Source organism: Phascolarctos cinereus, unplaced genomic scaffold (genome assembly GCF_003287225.1).
Source record: "Phascolarctos cinereus isolate Bilbo 61053 unplaced genomic scaffold, phaCin_HiC Scaffold_4;HRSCAF=312, whole genome shotgun sequence".
NCBI classification, from domain to species: Eukaryota; Metazoa; Chordata; class Mammalia; order Diprotodontia; family Phascolarctidae; genus Phascolarctos; species Phascolarctos cinereus.
The window spans coordinates 562,488,434-562,504,377 of record NW_027555847.1 but is presented as its reverse complement, the minus strand read 5'-3'; the positions used below and the strand labels follow the sequence as shown (position 1 = coordinate 562,504,377).

The following is a 15,944-nucleotide window of genomic DNA, read 5'->3' as shown; positions in this document are numbered from 1 at the left end:
TGCCTCCTATAAGCCTATAAATTTCATGAAGAGTCTTTAACTCTGTGTCTCCCCTAGTACCTAGTCTTCACACAGTAGATATTTAATACACGTAGGTTGCCTTGTGTAGGAAGTGACACAATCAACTTTGTGCGTTAGGATCATAGAATTCTATGGAGTTGGAAAGATATTTTGAGGTCATCTAGTCCTTCATTTTATAGTTGAGGAAATTGATGCCTAGAGAAGTCACATAGGTAGTAAATGGTAGGGTTGGGATTTAAACCCAACTCATCTCATTTCAAATACAGTACCTTTTTTTTTTGATGAGGCAATTGGGGTTAAGTGACTTGCTCAGGGTCACACAGCTAGTAAGTATTGTGTGTCTGAGACTGGATTCGAACTCAGGTCCCTCTGACTCCAAGGCCAGAGCTCTATGCACTGTGCCACCTAGCTGCCCTTACAGTACCTTTTCTACTGAAGATTTCTTTGTTGCAGAGTATCAACTGGAGAGGGTTTTAAGGCTTAGAAGTGGAAGGGATTTTAGAGAGCATCTCATCATTCAACCTTCTCATTTTACAGTCCTAGAAAAATAAGGCTATTTTCCCAAGGATACACACATGTAGAAACCCAGATCCTCAGACTTTGAATACAGCACTCTTTCTACTCTGCTACAAGGAAAGGGAATAAAGAGTCTGGGAGACAATTTAGGAGGTCATTAGTGAGGTAAGATGGGACTGACTCATCATGGTGGGAATGATACTGGAATGTTTTAGTGAGTTTTTGGGTAACACTGTGCAGAATTTGTTTTAAGGAAAAACAAGAATAAAACTGTGGAATTTATATGGAAACAACAATTAGACCTTTATCACTCTTCCCCTAGAGAGTGACAGATTTATTGTTTTACTGCTGGGGGAGAAGGTGTATTCCCTGATTAGGGAAAAAAAAATAGTGGGGTTTGCAATTTGGGGTTTTAACTTATCTAGTACTTAAGAACTCCCTATTATTAACTCTTTCCTTGATCACAAAAAGAAAACACCTTGTTTAAATCAGACAGTAAGTAAGTAAAATATAATTCAGAAAAATGTTTTGGTCTTATCACTCTATTTTCTTCTGTAAATGACACGAGAACTAAATGTTTAGGTAAACTAGAAGCAAAGTCATCAGAAGAAATTGGTTAAGACCATGTGTTTGCAAGTTCTTAAGGACACCAAAGGCAACAATATTGCCATTAACCAGTGTAAGAAAAAAAAATTTGTGCCAAATCACAAAGAAGAAATTCAGTGGGTTGAAAATTAGTTCTATAAATCTAGGATATGATTGGAAAATTCATGGAATTGAGCAAATAGAAGGAAATAAGGGAAGTATTGAATCAGAATGTGAGAGAAACAAGACAGGTGCAGTTTTGAAAGAAAAGGAAGAGAAAGGAAAAGAAAATTTAAGCAATTAGAGAGGAGAGGAGGATGGGTGGAAAGTAAAAGAAGTTGTAGTCTGTTTGCCCTGACTGTGAATGAAGGATTCAAAGGTAAAGAGTTTGAAGTTTTGGAAAGAGTGGTTTGAGGAAGGTTTTGATTTCACTGAGATAAGAAGAATATAGGAAATATTATATGGTTATTCTTTATGAAATGGAAACTAAAGTAACAAAATTTCAGCACGAAATTCCTGAGCTTCAAAGCAAGGGGATGGGAATGAAAGGCTGTCATGTAGAGACTCTCCCCATCTCTCACCCAGGGTTAAAACTGAAAAGCCTATGGATAAGTGAGAGAGTAGGGGTTAAATTACAAACCCCCAAAAAATTGATTTGGATTTTTTGGGTGGTGATTTAAAAGGAAATAATGAGAAAGTTATGGGGAGCTGGGAGTGTTACCATGAACCTTTGAAATTGGATTAGTTGATAACAATGGGCTCTAACTTTTGAAGTACTGCCAACTAATGGCCCACGAGGGGGTGGGGATTTTATTTTTTTGAAGTTTTATATGTTACCACTAGTGATTAAAAATCAAGCTTTGATTTGGATAAAATTTTGTTCTGAAACTAAATAGGATAATTGTGGTAAATTAGAATCTAATACAAACTACATTTATTATCTGATATTAAGACAATCATGGCTCAGAAAACCCTGACTCAAAATCTGGCCTCAGAAATTTGTTAGCTGTATGACCTTAAACAAGTTACCTTATCTCAGTTTATAGTTCCCTGTTCTGTAAGGGGAATGATGACGCACTTTCCAGGGTTGTTGTAAGGACCAAAACGATATAATGATTGTGAAAGGCTTAACATAGTGCCTGGCATATGGTAAGCACTATGTAAATGTTAATTCTTGTTATCATCATTATTATTATTATTTCTTTAATTGATTATAATTACTCCATACTGGGCAACTCTATACTGATATTTAAATGTGATTAATAAAAATGCTACAGGTGATAAAATGGATGATTTTCTAAGATAATTTGGAAATGCACTCAATCAAATTGGTGTCATTTGACTGACAATAAGTTTGTTTCATGTTTTAAGTATGATATTGTATGTTATTTTGGTGTTTCTAAATTTTCTTGTATTACAAATTTTGGGAAAACATTTTTATAAGAAATGCTATTAAGAGTGTGATGCAATTGTATTATTGAAAAATTTAATTCCTTTTTATTTGGATACTGTGAAATTATTAATTAAGTTATTACAGTCTGTTGTCATAATGTTTAAGCCTATCAAATGTTTAATTAGGTATATTTAAAAGTAAAGAACAATAATTACTTTGTGAGAAAAGAATAAAAAAGAAGACGACTTTGTAAAATCTCATCATTTGTAAACTTGCCAGGTTCCTTGGGACCATCTACTTGCTCAAGGTTATAAAATCATATTAGCCATATGGAAGAACTTGCTAAATATTGTGAAATTCCAAAATAATGAATTGGCTTACTGAGAAAATGAGATTTGCCTCTTCCATTACAAATATTCCTTACAAAGGGGGGAGAGACTTACAAGTTTGCTTATAGCACAGAAGTGATTTATTTGATGATTTCTGATTATGAAAACTATAAAATTATACCTGGAATAGTATATACTGAATTTACAACTTGAACCGATTTAGTCTTTACAAACTCCACTTTTAAAGGTTTATTTTTACCTTGACAGGTTAATATACAATGTCATAAAAGATAGATATGTTATTCCAGAGATTTACATTAATTAGTCAGTGTTTTTCTGTGGGTGGTTTTTTGAGTGAACAATCATATATACACTATCTATGTGGAATTCCAGAATGTAATTCTTTTCTTGATTTCTAATGATTGATTTTTATACCAATATGAGTTCAAAAGTGAGAAGAAGAAGAAGAGGTGGAGGAGGAAGAAGAGGAGGAGAAAGAAAGAAAAGAAAGAGAGAGAGAGAGAAAGAAAGAAAAGAAAGAGAGAGAGAAAGAAAAAAGAAAGAAAGAAAGAAAGAAAAAGAAAGAAAGAAAAGAAAAGAAAAGAAAAGAAAAGAAAAGAAAAGAAAAGAAAAGAAAAGAAAAGAAAGAAAGAAAAAATGTTGAGCGAATTATTTTAAAAACTTGGTGAACTTTTTAACTGGTATTGCAATAACATGAGAGAAATAATAACTATATCTAACCCTAAGCTATGATTAGTGAAACTTGCAGTGTCAGGTGAAAAATAAAAATAATAATAATAAAAGCCTTGGATTATAATTTGATAATATTTTGAGTTTTGAATTCAGATACAAATATCTGGATTATCATTGTCAGTAATCCACTATTCAAGGGAAATGCTGTGAGCTGTTCAAAGGAAGTGTGATCTGAGAACTGCTACAGGTGGATATCTGTGTCTGAGAAAAGTTGAGGAGACAACTTTAACATAGCCAAAGGTAGAGTCCTCTTGATGCAGTTTCCACTTTGTTTTCTTTCTTTTTGAACAGGAATGTTTCCCACCTGGTTAATCCTGAGCCTTGCTGTGATGTCCTGTGAATAAATGTGGAACTTTGCTGAAAGATATGACTCTTGCCCAGAATCATATAAAGCTAAGGGAGTTTTTCCTTTGTTATGTTTTGTGAACTATGTCCTTCCTTTTCTTTTACATAGCAAATTTCTATAATCAGAGCAGGTGAACTGTAGAAATTATAGCAGAAACACAACTACCTCCCCCAGGTGATGCCTGGTAGAATCCCTCTTCTTCATTCGCTTGGCTACAAGTAAATGGCCTGTTGGCCACCCTTGGTAAATGGGCCTTTATTGCCCTTTCCCTTACAATCCTTTTAGACTTTGCATTAGTTGCTGTGTTAAAGCCTATTCCAAACTTGCACCAAAAATCCTTGCGTTAGTGTGCACTACTGATAATGACCATGTTAAAAATGTTATAGAATTGACTTATAGATAAGCAATCCATGGGAGACATGGCTCTCACTGATTAAAGGGGGAGAATTGAGAAAATTAAAATCAATTCTACTTTGTAATTGATTCTATCCTGTATCACTGTTGACATTTTGAATAACAGCCTAAGCCATATTTCTTTGTCTTTGAATTAAGTTCTGAAGTTCAGAACTTCAGAACTTCAATTTTCCTCTCTAAGCTAAGTTTAAAAGTTGTTTCCCTACAAATCACTTTAATTATCTGTTATCTTTATACCACTAGCTGTCTCATATAATTAGAGGAAATTTATTGTCTATATACCATCAGTTAATCTTGCAGGTGGACCAAATCAATCAGAATTTCCTAGCAGCAAGATGGAAGGAGGCATTGTTATGTAGCCCCACATTCCCAATTTCCAGAAGACCATATTGCCCCCCTTGCCTCCCAAATGTGGTGGAGGACCTTGAAGTACAGATGAAGGAGTTTAAATTCAGACTTAGTAGGCTTTTGAGTAGAAGAACAGTGACACACTTGGACTTTCTATTACCAAGAAGATAAAATAGAAATTTCTTCTGGCATTTAAGACACTCTATAATCTGGGTCCATTGAACATTTCCCACTTTATTTTACTTGATTCTTCTTCATACACTCAAATGGAACTATTAGCATGTCTTCATTTTCATAGTATACTCTCCCAATTCAAAGTATTTGTGCAGGTTCTTCTTGGCCCCTGGCATGGATTCCCTCTCTATCTCTACCTGATGTTTACTTTAACATTTAATCATAGATATAGCACTGGAAAGAAATTAAGAAGCCATCTAGTCAAACTCTGAGAGGTTAAAGGATAGGTTCAAGGTGACAAAGATGACATAGCATGCCAATGCTTTCCATGGGGTTTTCTTGGCCAAGATATTGGAGTGGTTTGCCATTTTGTTCCTTGTCTATAGCTCATCCCTTTATTAGATTTATAAGCTCCTTGAGGAGAACAAACATGCCATTTTTCCATCTGAGGATTCTCTTCACAGCATATTGTGCATGTTTAATTGTATCTGACTCTTTGTGACCTCATGTGGAGTTTTCTTGGCAAAGATACTGGGAGTGGTTTGCCATTTCCTTCTCCATCTCATCTGACAGACGAGGAAACTGAAGCAAAGAGGGTTAAATGGACTTGCCCAGAGTCATACAGCTAGTAAGAGTCTGAGGCCAGATATGAACTCACAAAGATGAGTTTTCCAGACTGCCTGGTGCTCTATCCACTGTTTCACCCAGCTTTAATATATCATAAATAGTAAATGTTTAATAAGTGTTTATTGGATTAAAAATTTGGTGAATCATATGTGAAATCTGAAAAAGAAATGGATCATTTATAACTTGAGGCTGGCAGCAATGAGAGTGAGCTTCACAGAGGAGGCAACATTTGCACGTGACCTTGACATTTCTGATCTTTGATTTCCCTAACTGAAAAATGAGGGTAGTAATAATTATCCATACTATCTCATGGAGTAATTTTTAGGATTAGTTGAGCTACTATATATGAAGGTGCTTATGTAAAGCAGTATATCCAAATAAGAGGAAGATTCCGAAGATTAATAATAATATTGGATTTATATAGTTATCTGAGGTTTACATAATGATAAATTGAAATATAGCAGTATAAGTGTCTTTTTTATAGTACCAAAACCAAAAAAAAATCATATAGCTCATAAGAAAATGAAAGATATTCTGGGGAATCCAGATTTCCTATTTGCTTTTGCGTATTACAAGTTCCTTGATGTCCTTAGCATCTCAGAATTTGAGTCCTCTTTATAAATGACAGCTAGATACAGAAATCCATTTACAAGCACTGAGAAGCTGAGATAAGACTTTTAATGATGAGTTAGCATTTGGGCTCCAGTGATTCAGATGCCCAGATCTGTCACAGTCTATAACTTTATCCCCTCTCCCTTGTCCTTACCCACTCTTCCCACCTCACTCTATAAGCTGCTTTGAATTTCAGTCTGTACATAAGAGTTTGCATTAGCTGGCTTTTAGACACTGTTACATTTACAATGCACTCTAAATACATTACCATGTTGTATCCTTATGACAATCTTGTGAGATAGGTAGTCTAAGCATTCTGAGTCCTTGATAGAACCAACAAAAGAGGTCTTTGTTTACCAAATTTTTCAAGTCTGAGCTAAAATCCCACCTTCTGCAAAGAGCCTTTCCCATTCTTCCTTGATCTTAGCACCTTCCCTCACAGACTACCCCCATTTTATCCTTTATATATATACATAGCTGTTTACATGTTGTCACCCCCATGAAATTGTAAGTTCCTCCAAAGTAGGGACTGGTTTTACCTTTCTTCATATCAGCAATGCCTATCATAGTGACTGGCAAACTATACATGCTTAATAAATACTTATTGCTTTAATGACTCATCTTTACTCTATAATTGAGAGAGATTAACAATTATGATAACTATTTCATTCATTAAGAGGGTAAGGGTACATAAAGGACAAGACCGTCCTTATTTAATTCTCAGTTAGACAACATGATATAAATAAGCATCAGACTGGAATCAGACCACTTGGGTTTTTTTAGCAGCAATTTTGGAGATCATGAAGTACAAAGCCCTCAGTTTACATACGGAAAACTGAGGTCAAGAGAAGTCAAGTGGCTTGCTCAGAGTCATGCAGATGTTAAGTGTCTGAGGCAAGATTTGAACCCAAGTGTTCCTGATTCCAAGCCCAACACTCCATTCATTAGACTATTGTTTTACTTAATCTATAAAATAGGGATGAAAACACTTGCCCTACCAATCTCACAGAGTTATTTAGGGGAAGGCATTTTGTATACATTTAATCACTGTACGAGATGTGGCCATCCCTTCTCATCTTAGAGACCCTCACTTCTTGCAAACACAATTTAAGCACCACCTTCTATGCGAAGATTTTCCTGATTATCTCTGTCCCTCCCACCAGCTGCTAGTGCCCTTCCACTCCAAAATACATTTACTTATATAATATTTATTCTGAATAGAAGGGAATGAGCATTTATATAGCATCTACTATGTCCCAAGCAGTGCAATAAATGCTTTTATAAATATTATCTCATTTGATCCTCACAACCACCCTGAAAGGTAGGTGTTATTATTATCCCCATTTTGTAGTTGAAGAAACTGAGGCAAATAGATATTAAGTGACTCATCCAGGGCCACACAGCTAGTAATTATCTGAGGTCAAATTTGAATCCAGATCCTGATTTCAGGAGCAGCTCTCTATCCATTGTACCAATAGCTACCTCCATATAATATGTGTGTATGTATGTGTGTGTGTGTGTGTGTACATATATATATATATACATATATATACATATATATATGTATAGTGTATGTGTGTGTGTGTGTGTGTGTGTAGGTATGTATGTATATGTTACTGATAGAATGATCAACTAGATATAATGTCAATTCCTTGAGGTCAGTATTTTTCATCTTTTGCCTTTCTATCTCCAGGGTCTACCAATATGTCAGGTATAGTATGAGTGCTTAATTAAAGATTGTTGATCACTTGAAATTTGTGAATTACTATTTCCACCAAAAGATGCAGTCCTGCAGATCTGCTGGCTTAGAAACTGCCGAGCTATCAGACACTGTATTTTTTTTTCCAGTTTGTTGGGGGTGTGTGGTTGGGGAATTGCTTCTTGTATACAAAAGCTATTACTCAGCTAAATGCCTAACCATTTGGGATGTCATGATGGATTCCTTGCTGAGACTGTTTCTCTTTCAGGACTGTAGTTGTCTGTGTTGCCATGCCTTTATGGTCACACATCTTTTCAATTACTTCCTAAGCAGTTTTGCAACTAGTTATGCCCCTGATATCCTCTTAGAAGAATAGCTTGTTTAGGAAATTATAGCACCAGTACTTACTCATTTTGTACCACTGGATAGGATCTTTAAATAGCCAGGGAGGGGTGAGTAGGGGATAGGGTGGAAGGGAATGATGGAAAGAGCAGTTAGGCAACCTCTTGGAAACATAAATAATGTCACATTGGAAAATTCAGTGCATGCATTATTGACTTTCAGCATTCATTCCTTTTTTTTTCCCCCTTCCATAGCATGGAAGAACTCACCATAGCATGATTCCACCATTTTGGAAAGATTCTATCCAGAGACTTAGGGTAAATCAGCTCTCGGTCATACAGAAAGATTGTCCAGAATGACATAAACACAAACTAGAAGAAAAATATAGAAGCTTTGGTTAGTATGGTTTTTTAAAAAAACAGAAAATTCTGAGATTATTCATGAAAATGAAATAGCTAAAGAAAAATAGCGATTAGATTAAATTGAACTCATTATCTTTCCCTCTAAACCCTCCTTGCCTCTAAACCTCCCTAATACCATCCTCCCAGTTCTAAGTGATACTTCAGTTTGGTTTTTATATTCCCGGAAGACAGTTAAATGCCAAGCCCATAATAGGCATTTTATAAACACATAAATAGAAATATGGCTAAAAAATCTGTAGTATTGTGGAATATCCCCTCAACACAATTGAAGATCACTCAGTCCTGATGCCAGGACTCCTGATACTCTATTTTCTACAATGACACTCCCCTACCTCCAGCCCCACTCCTCCCCCAAAAAGAGTTTTCCAAGACAGACCATGGGCTTTTCAAAACTCATCACTTCCTCGGTATTTTATCAGATGAGACCAATCAATTCTTTGAAGAATTGCTGTCAGCTTTAATCCCTCTAGGCATGTTCACTGTTGTTGTATGTGTGAATGTTTGTGTTTGCTCTTTTCACTTGTCCTGCCTCTTCTTTTTAGTCTGCAGGCTTTTGGTAGTTTGGGGGTGGGTAGAACTTGAGGTATGATATGTACTTCCAGCATGGTGTACTGGAAAGGTGGCTGAATTTGGAATCAGAGGATCTTGGTTAATAAACCAGCTCTGCCTTTTACTACCTATATGACCGTGGGCAAATCATTTAATGTAACTGGGCTTCAACTACTCTTCCATAAAATGGGGGGTAGGGTAGAGAGGTTTGGACTAGATGACCTGTGAATCAGAGATTCCAGCTCTGAATCTCTTTGTATCTTCTTATAATTCCCATTCCCATGTTTTTCACAGGGAGGTCTCTTCAATTGTATTCAAATAAATACATATTCATTTATTAATGAATATAATAATATAATACTGAATGAATTTAATATATTATTATGCACAATATATTAATGAATGTGTTTGATGTCATTATTATTTCCATTAATATATGAATACACACATATATGTCAGCTGCCTATTATGACCTAGCAAGAAGCATAGTGTAATTAATGGATAGAGATATAGAAAGACCCCAATTGAAGTTTCCCCTCTGATAAATGCCTAACTGCCTCTGTGAACCCAGTAAAGTCACAATTTCTCAGTACCTCAAAAAAAACTAGCTAGGTACAAGAGATATGAAGAAAAAAGCAATAGTAGCTTGCATTTTACTGGAAGATCTGTTATGAAATAGAGCATTTTTGAGCTGGGAGGACCTTAAAGATCATATAATTCCACCCTTTGATTTAGCAATGAAGAAACCAAGGCTCTGAGAAACTGAGCCTCACTAAAGGTCATACAGTTAGTTAGGGACAAAGCAAGGAATGGAACCTTAATCTATCTGATTCCCAGTCCAATGCTTTTTTTCCCCATCATGCCATACATATTGATGGAGTAAACAAAAACATCCACTCTTGTAGAAACCAAGCACGGATTCTCTTGTCTGGGCTAGCCTGGGAGATCCTTTGGGAGCTTTAGTGTCTCCAAGACTCTATTTCTGGTCCCAGTGGGGTTACACCGTTTTTATCTGGGCAAAATAGCTGGGAACTGAGACTGGGAAATTCTGGGCTTTCATTTTCTGCTTGATTTTGGTAGGAAAGTGTTTGTGGAGTTGCTGTGACTAAAGTCTTACAGCAGTGAGGTTCAAAGCTATGGTTAGTGCTTTGTTAGAAAAAAAAGGTCAAAGTCAAAGACAGAAACTTAAGAGGCCCACAGAGGAAAAGTGATTTGCCCAAGGTCACACTGGTAGCAAACATCAGAGGAGCAACTTATTTAAGTCTTCCAATTCCAAAACCAAAGCTCTTTCTTCTTTTCCTTGCTGCCTCACACAGAGGTCTCATAACAAAATATTTACTCTCTGTGGTAGAAAAGAAAAAAAAAACAACCAAAAAAAAAGCCCTCCAGAAACAAAGTGGGATCCCATTAGTTGAGGAATAGCTACAAAGAAATGCCAAATGAGCACAATGAACTACCATTGTGCAGTAAGAAATGACGACTATAAGGAATTCAAAGAAACATAGGGAGATTTATATGAACCAATGGGGAGGAAAATGAGTGAAATCAAGAAAAGGAGATTTGGGGAACGGGATGCTAGTTTGGGATACTTTATAAATTGTCAAAAAAAAATTTTTGGATGCTTTTGCTTATTTTTTTCCTTGTCACAAGAAAGGACTAAATAGGGGTTGGGAGGATGGGAGAATTCAGTGGGAGACTTCACTTTAAATCTCCCAGCCTCAGTTTCCTCATCTTTAACATGAGGATAATAAAAGCATCTCTTCTGCAGGGTTGTTGTGAAGCTATAATCAGCCAATCTTTCTGAAGAGCTTTGCAGTTCTTGCCATAGAAGCCTCAGCTACTTTTCCTGAAAAATAAATCATCTTTATCTTCTGGACTGATTGCCCCAGCAGACACTCCCTTTGACACAAGGGAGTCCTACACAGGTGTTATAGGCATAGGCTTCAGAATCTGATTCAAAAGAATGAAAATTATGCAGGACAAGTGACCACCTGCTTATTATTCAGGGAAATAACCCCTTCCATGCTTGGGTCCTCTGTAGTCTTTTCCATTTATTTAAACGAGGTGATTCTGGTTTCTGAATAAAAGGGTTCTCAAAAACCTTGTTACTGAGGCAGCCTCATGCAATAGGAAAATGGGGAGTCAAAATAGGGAGTCAATAATGTGAAAATATGTTTAATAGGAATGTATATATAGAGCCTATATCAGATCACACATCATCTTGGGGAGGGTGGGGAGAGGGAGGGGGAAAATTTAAAACTCAAAAGCCTATGGAAGTGATTATTGAAAACTAAAAATAAATTAATAAAAAAGAGAGAAAAAAATGTTCAGATTCCTTAAGAGTCTGGCCAATATGGCTGATTGTTAGAGCTATGCCCTCTCTCTACCTGTGTTTTAATGAACCTTATCTTTGGCTGAAAAAAAAAAAGAGAGTCAAGGACTGTAATCCCTGTAGTCCCTAGATGCATGCATATCTACACATATAGTATGCATGTGTTCTGTACATATAGATGCAGATATAAATATTAATATATGACTATTAATATATGTATAATGTACACATACAAATGATAATATATCTACATATGTCTATATCCATTGTCTTGGATTAAATGTCAGAAACATCTGGATTTGAACCCTGCCTCATATTTACACTTAGAACTTACTGCAGACGCAGGAAAAGCCAACGTTGTGAAGAGAAGGTCTCTGGAGGCAGTTACCCACTTAATGTCTTTATTTCTCCTCATTCTTTTCAACAAGTCGTCCAAGCAGGCGACCCCGTAGAAAATGGCCTGTAAGAGCTAAATTCATTGCAACAAATGAGGACATTTTCGTTTGCCTTTAATTAATATATTCCTTACTGACTTAAAATCCTATTCCTCTGGGAATGATGTAGGAATAGGAGGAAGGAGTTATTTTGTGTTTCTGGTGAAAAGGCAGTCCCAGGGGAGGTAGCTTCCAGCTTAGTGGGCCCTGACCTTGCTTTACTAAAACCAATTGTGTAAAGTACTTTAGGAGATAATAATGTACACAATATTTAGTTTAATAGACAAGCTAAATAGCAAATGGTATAAAGAGTCAGCTCACAAAGAGAGCTTAATGGAATAGATAATTTGGCCATATCGTGTGTGTGTGTGTGTGTGTGTGTGTGTGTGTATGTATCAATATCATGTTCAAATTGCCATAGAAAGGAGAAGAATTTGTGGTATAAGGAGGATTCTGGAAGGCTGGGAAAGAGCTGTGTTCTGTGTTCTTACTGTGAGCGGTGTGCTCAGCTCAATACATTGAGCCAAGAGCCACAGAGGGCAGGCCTTGGAAACTACTTCTCCTTGGTGGCCCCTCACTGGTAGCTGGGGAGGCACTTGGGGAGGTGCCCATAACAGCAGCTTTGTGACCTGAAGGGACTGACTCAGTTCCCTGATTGCCTTACTAGGCAGTGATTTTGGCACTGGGGAAAGCATCTAACTCAGAGTGATTAAAGTCAGTGAAGGTATATTGAATGCCTGCTTACACACCTATTATTTATCCAGCAATAAAAACAACAAAAGCATGTATCTATGGATAGTTGGATAGATGGAGATATATGCATAGTATATATATGTGTGTTTGTATACTTATGCACATATATAATATGTGTGCATGTACTGTGTGTATATTTATATGTGTGCATGCATTCATGTGTACACAGATATACACACACATACACACACATTTTTACATACACACTCACATACATGTACACATACATATATACATGTGTGTATGCATCAGGCACTCAGCTAAGTGCTAAGGATACAAAGAAAAGTTTTACAAAATGAAAACAGTTCCTGCTCTCATACATTCTAATCAGAGAGACAGCATATATGTATCTAGGACACATACAGGCTATATCAGAAGTATATGAAAGTAATCTGAAAAAGGAAGGCCTTAGCAGCTGGACAAGCAGGACAGGCCTCATTACAAAAGGTGGGATCTGAGCTGAGTCTTTAAAGAAGCCAGGGGATCTAAGAGGCTGAGGTCAGAAGGGAGAGAGCATTACCAGAACTCCTAGGCTGTGTAGGAAATACAAAGTGTAAGTCCCTAACCCAGATGAGTTTATCATCCAGCTGTGATGACACTTACTACACACACACACACACACACACACACACACACACACACACAGAATTAGTAAACAAGTCAAAGTTGTAAATGATAAAGTGACAAAATATAAAATAGAAACAACAAAAATTACAGGGAACCAGAGGAGTGAGAAGTAGGAATATTGTCTATGAAAGGATAGAAGAGATGCTACAATTTTAATCTTTAATTTATTGTGTGTATGTGTCTCTCATCCTACTCCCAATTGTTAGTTTTATCCTTTCTGAAGGAGCTTACAGTTGTCCCTTCCATAGAGCGACTTTCCCCATCATTTCCATATTTCTCGGATTGGCATAAGAACTTAAATGGCAATTTTTAGGGAGTTTTGTGGAAGCCACAGATGACACATGAAGGCAACAGACCACACAGAGCCTATGACCAAATATTTACCCCAAATTTTACAATGAGGCCCTGTAAATAACACATAAAAGAAAAAGAAAAAAGAAATCAGACTTCTTCTCTAGTATGAAGGGAGAACCAAAAAATTTTACATGAATTTTCTAGGTTGCAGGAGCACTGCACCCCTAACCCCAGTGATGTAGAAGGGATAACTGTAAAACATTTTATTTATTGGTGTTTTCTTCTCTTTAAATAATGCTTTTAGGATATTAGGGTGACAAGAACGGCTTCATTCCCAGTGAATCAGGCATTCTAGGCTCCTTGACGTTATGTTGAGATTCTCGCCTAGGCACAGCACCATTTGTCTGTCCAATGCAAATGATAGTGAGATGGAAGGAGTCCTAATTTTGGAGTCAGAGGACCTGAATTCAAGTTCTGATTTTACTGGCTTTGGGCAAATCATTAAAATTCTTTGGGTCTCAGTTTTCCTGATCTAAAAATCAAAGGGCTGAACTAGACCTTCTGTGAGGCCCCTTTCAGCTCTAACGATCCAATGATAATGATGTCGGCAACAACAGACATAGGGTAGCACAAATTTCGAGTGTCAAAGAAAAGAGGCTCAGTGATGCACAAGACCATGCCAGTCCTTCTGCTACCGTGGATACTGATGTTGGTATAGCATTTATACAGTATGTTGCTGTTGCTGTCATTTCAATTGTGTCTGACTCAAGCCCACCTCTTCAAGATCAGGGTTTTCTTGGCAAAGATACTAAAGTGATTTGCCTTCTCCTCCAATTCATTTTACAGATGAAGAAACTGAGGCAAACAAGGTTAAGTGACTTGCCCAGGGTGGCACAGCTAGTAAATGTCTGAGGCCAGATTTGAGCTCAGATCTCCCTGACCCCAGGCCCAGCACTGTGCTACCTTGCTGCCCTTCTTAACGAGTGTGCTTTACAATTTTATTATCTCATTTGTTCTCACAATGTCCCTGGGAGGTAAGCACTGGTATTTTCCCCATTTTTACAGATGTTTTATAGATGAGGAAACTGAAGCAAACAGAGTCTGAACTCAGGTTATGGGGCAACTAGGTGGCTCAGGGAATAGAGCGCTGGGACAACCTGGGTTCAAATCTGGCCTTAGACACTTATGAGCTTTGTGACCCTGGGCAAGTCACTCAATCTCTGTTTACTTCATTTCTTCATCTGTAAATTAGGGAAAATAATAGCACCTACCTCCAAGGGTCATTGTGAGAATCAAATGAAATAATAATTGTAAAGTGATTATTCAGTCGTATCCAACTCTCCACAACCCCATGACAATACCGTACATGAGATTTTCTTGGCAAAGATACTGAAGTGGTTTGCCATTTCCTTCTCCAGTGGATTAAGGCAAACAGAGGTTAAGTGACTTGCCCAGGGTCAGCTAAGAAGTGTTTGAGGTCACATTTGAACTCAGGTCTTCCTGACTCTAGGACCAGCACTCTATCCTCATTGCCACTTAGCATATATAATACACTATGTGGGGGTAGCGTGAGAGCATTTTCCCTGCCCCTTACTTCAGGTCTTAGAGGCACAGTGGTGGAGATAACGCTAAGATCCAGTGGAGTTTCATAACCTGGGAAGCAAGGAAGCCTTAAACCTTACTTTGCATTCTTTGATTCCTTTTTTTCTTGTAACAAGGAGAGGGACCCCAAGTTTCTAAGGTGCTCCCCAAACAAGCAGTGAGTTACCTACACATATCTAAACTCAGTTTTACTGGGAACCAGAATGTTTCTGAACAAATCTTTATTTCTGTCAACCTATGACCCAGAAGGCCTGTGGGATGAGAAAACTGTGGCCAACATGAATGGGGGCTTGCTTTTACTGTTTGAGGAACTGAAACAGGGATTGAATGAAGATCTCAGTCTTTGATACTGAAGCTATTATTTTGATATCATCAGGTCAGGATTTCTTACCATTTTGATTAAATGCTTTGCTAAAGTAATGACGGTGGGAGAAATGACTCAGTAAGGAACGGTTTGAAGGGACGAATGGGAGCAACTTGTATATGAGGCAAACAAGGTGAGTGATTATTGTTTCACACACACACACACACACACACACACACACACACACACACACCCCTAAACTGATCTGGAAACTGGCACCATACACAGCAACAGATCTAAAAGAAAACAGGAAATAAGTTGACTTGAAAACCTGATAGAGCTGATAAGTAGCAGGGTACTATGGAAAAAAGTAATGGCTCTGGAATCAGAGAACCTGAGTTCAAATATAACACCTAACATTGCTTATCTATATTGCATTGGTCAAGTCACTGAACCATTCTGAGCCTC

General features: G+C 37.2%; 1 protein-coding gene across 8 annotated transcripts in view; it reads right to left on the bottom strand.

Annotated features, from left to right (window-relative positions):
• Positions 1–15,944, bottom strand: part of ADTRP (androgen dependent TFPI regulating protein) — a 144,545-nt gene that overhangs the window by 81,853 nt on the left and 46,748 nt on the right. For all 8 annotated transcript variants that reach the window (XM_078153606.1, XM_078153604.1, XM_078153605.1 and 5 more), the window contains 2 exons: positions 11,797–11,931; positions 8,429–8,530 (listed from right to left, as the gene is read on the bottom strand). In XM_078153606.1, the coding sequence (XP_078009732.1) occupies positions 8,429–8,530; positions 11,797–11,931 (237 nt within the window). The remainder of the gene's footprint in view (positions 1–8,428; positions 8,531–11,796; positions 11,932–15,944) is intronic.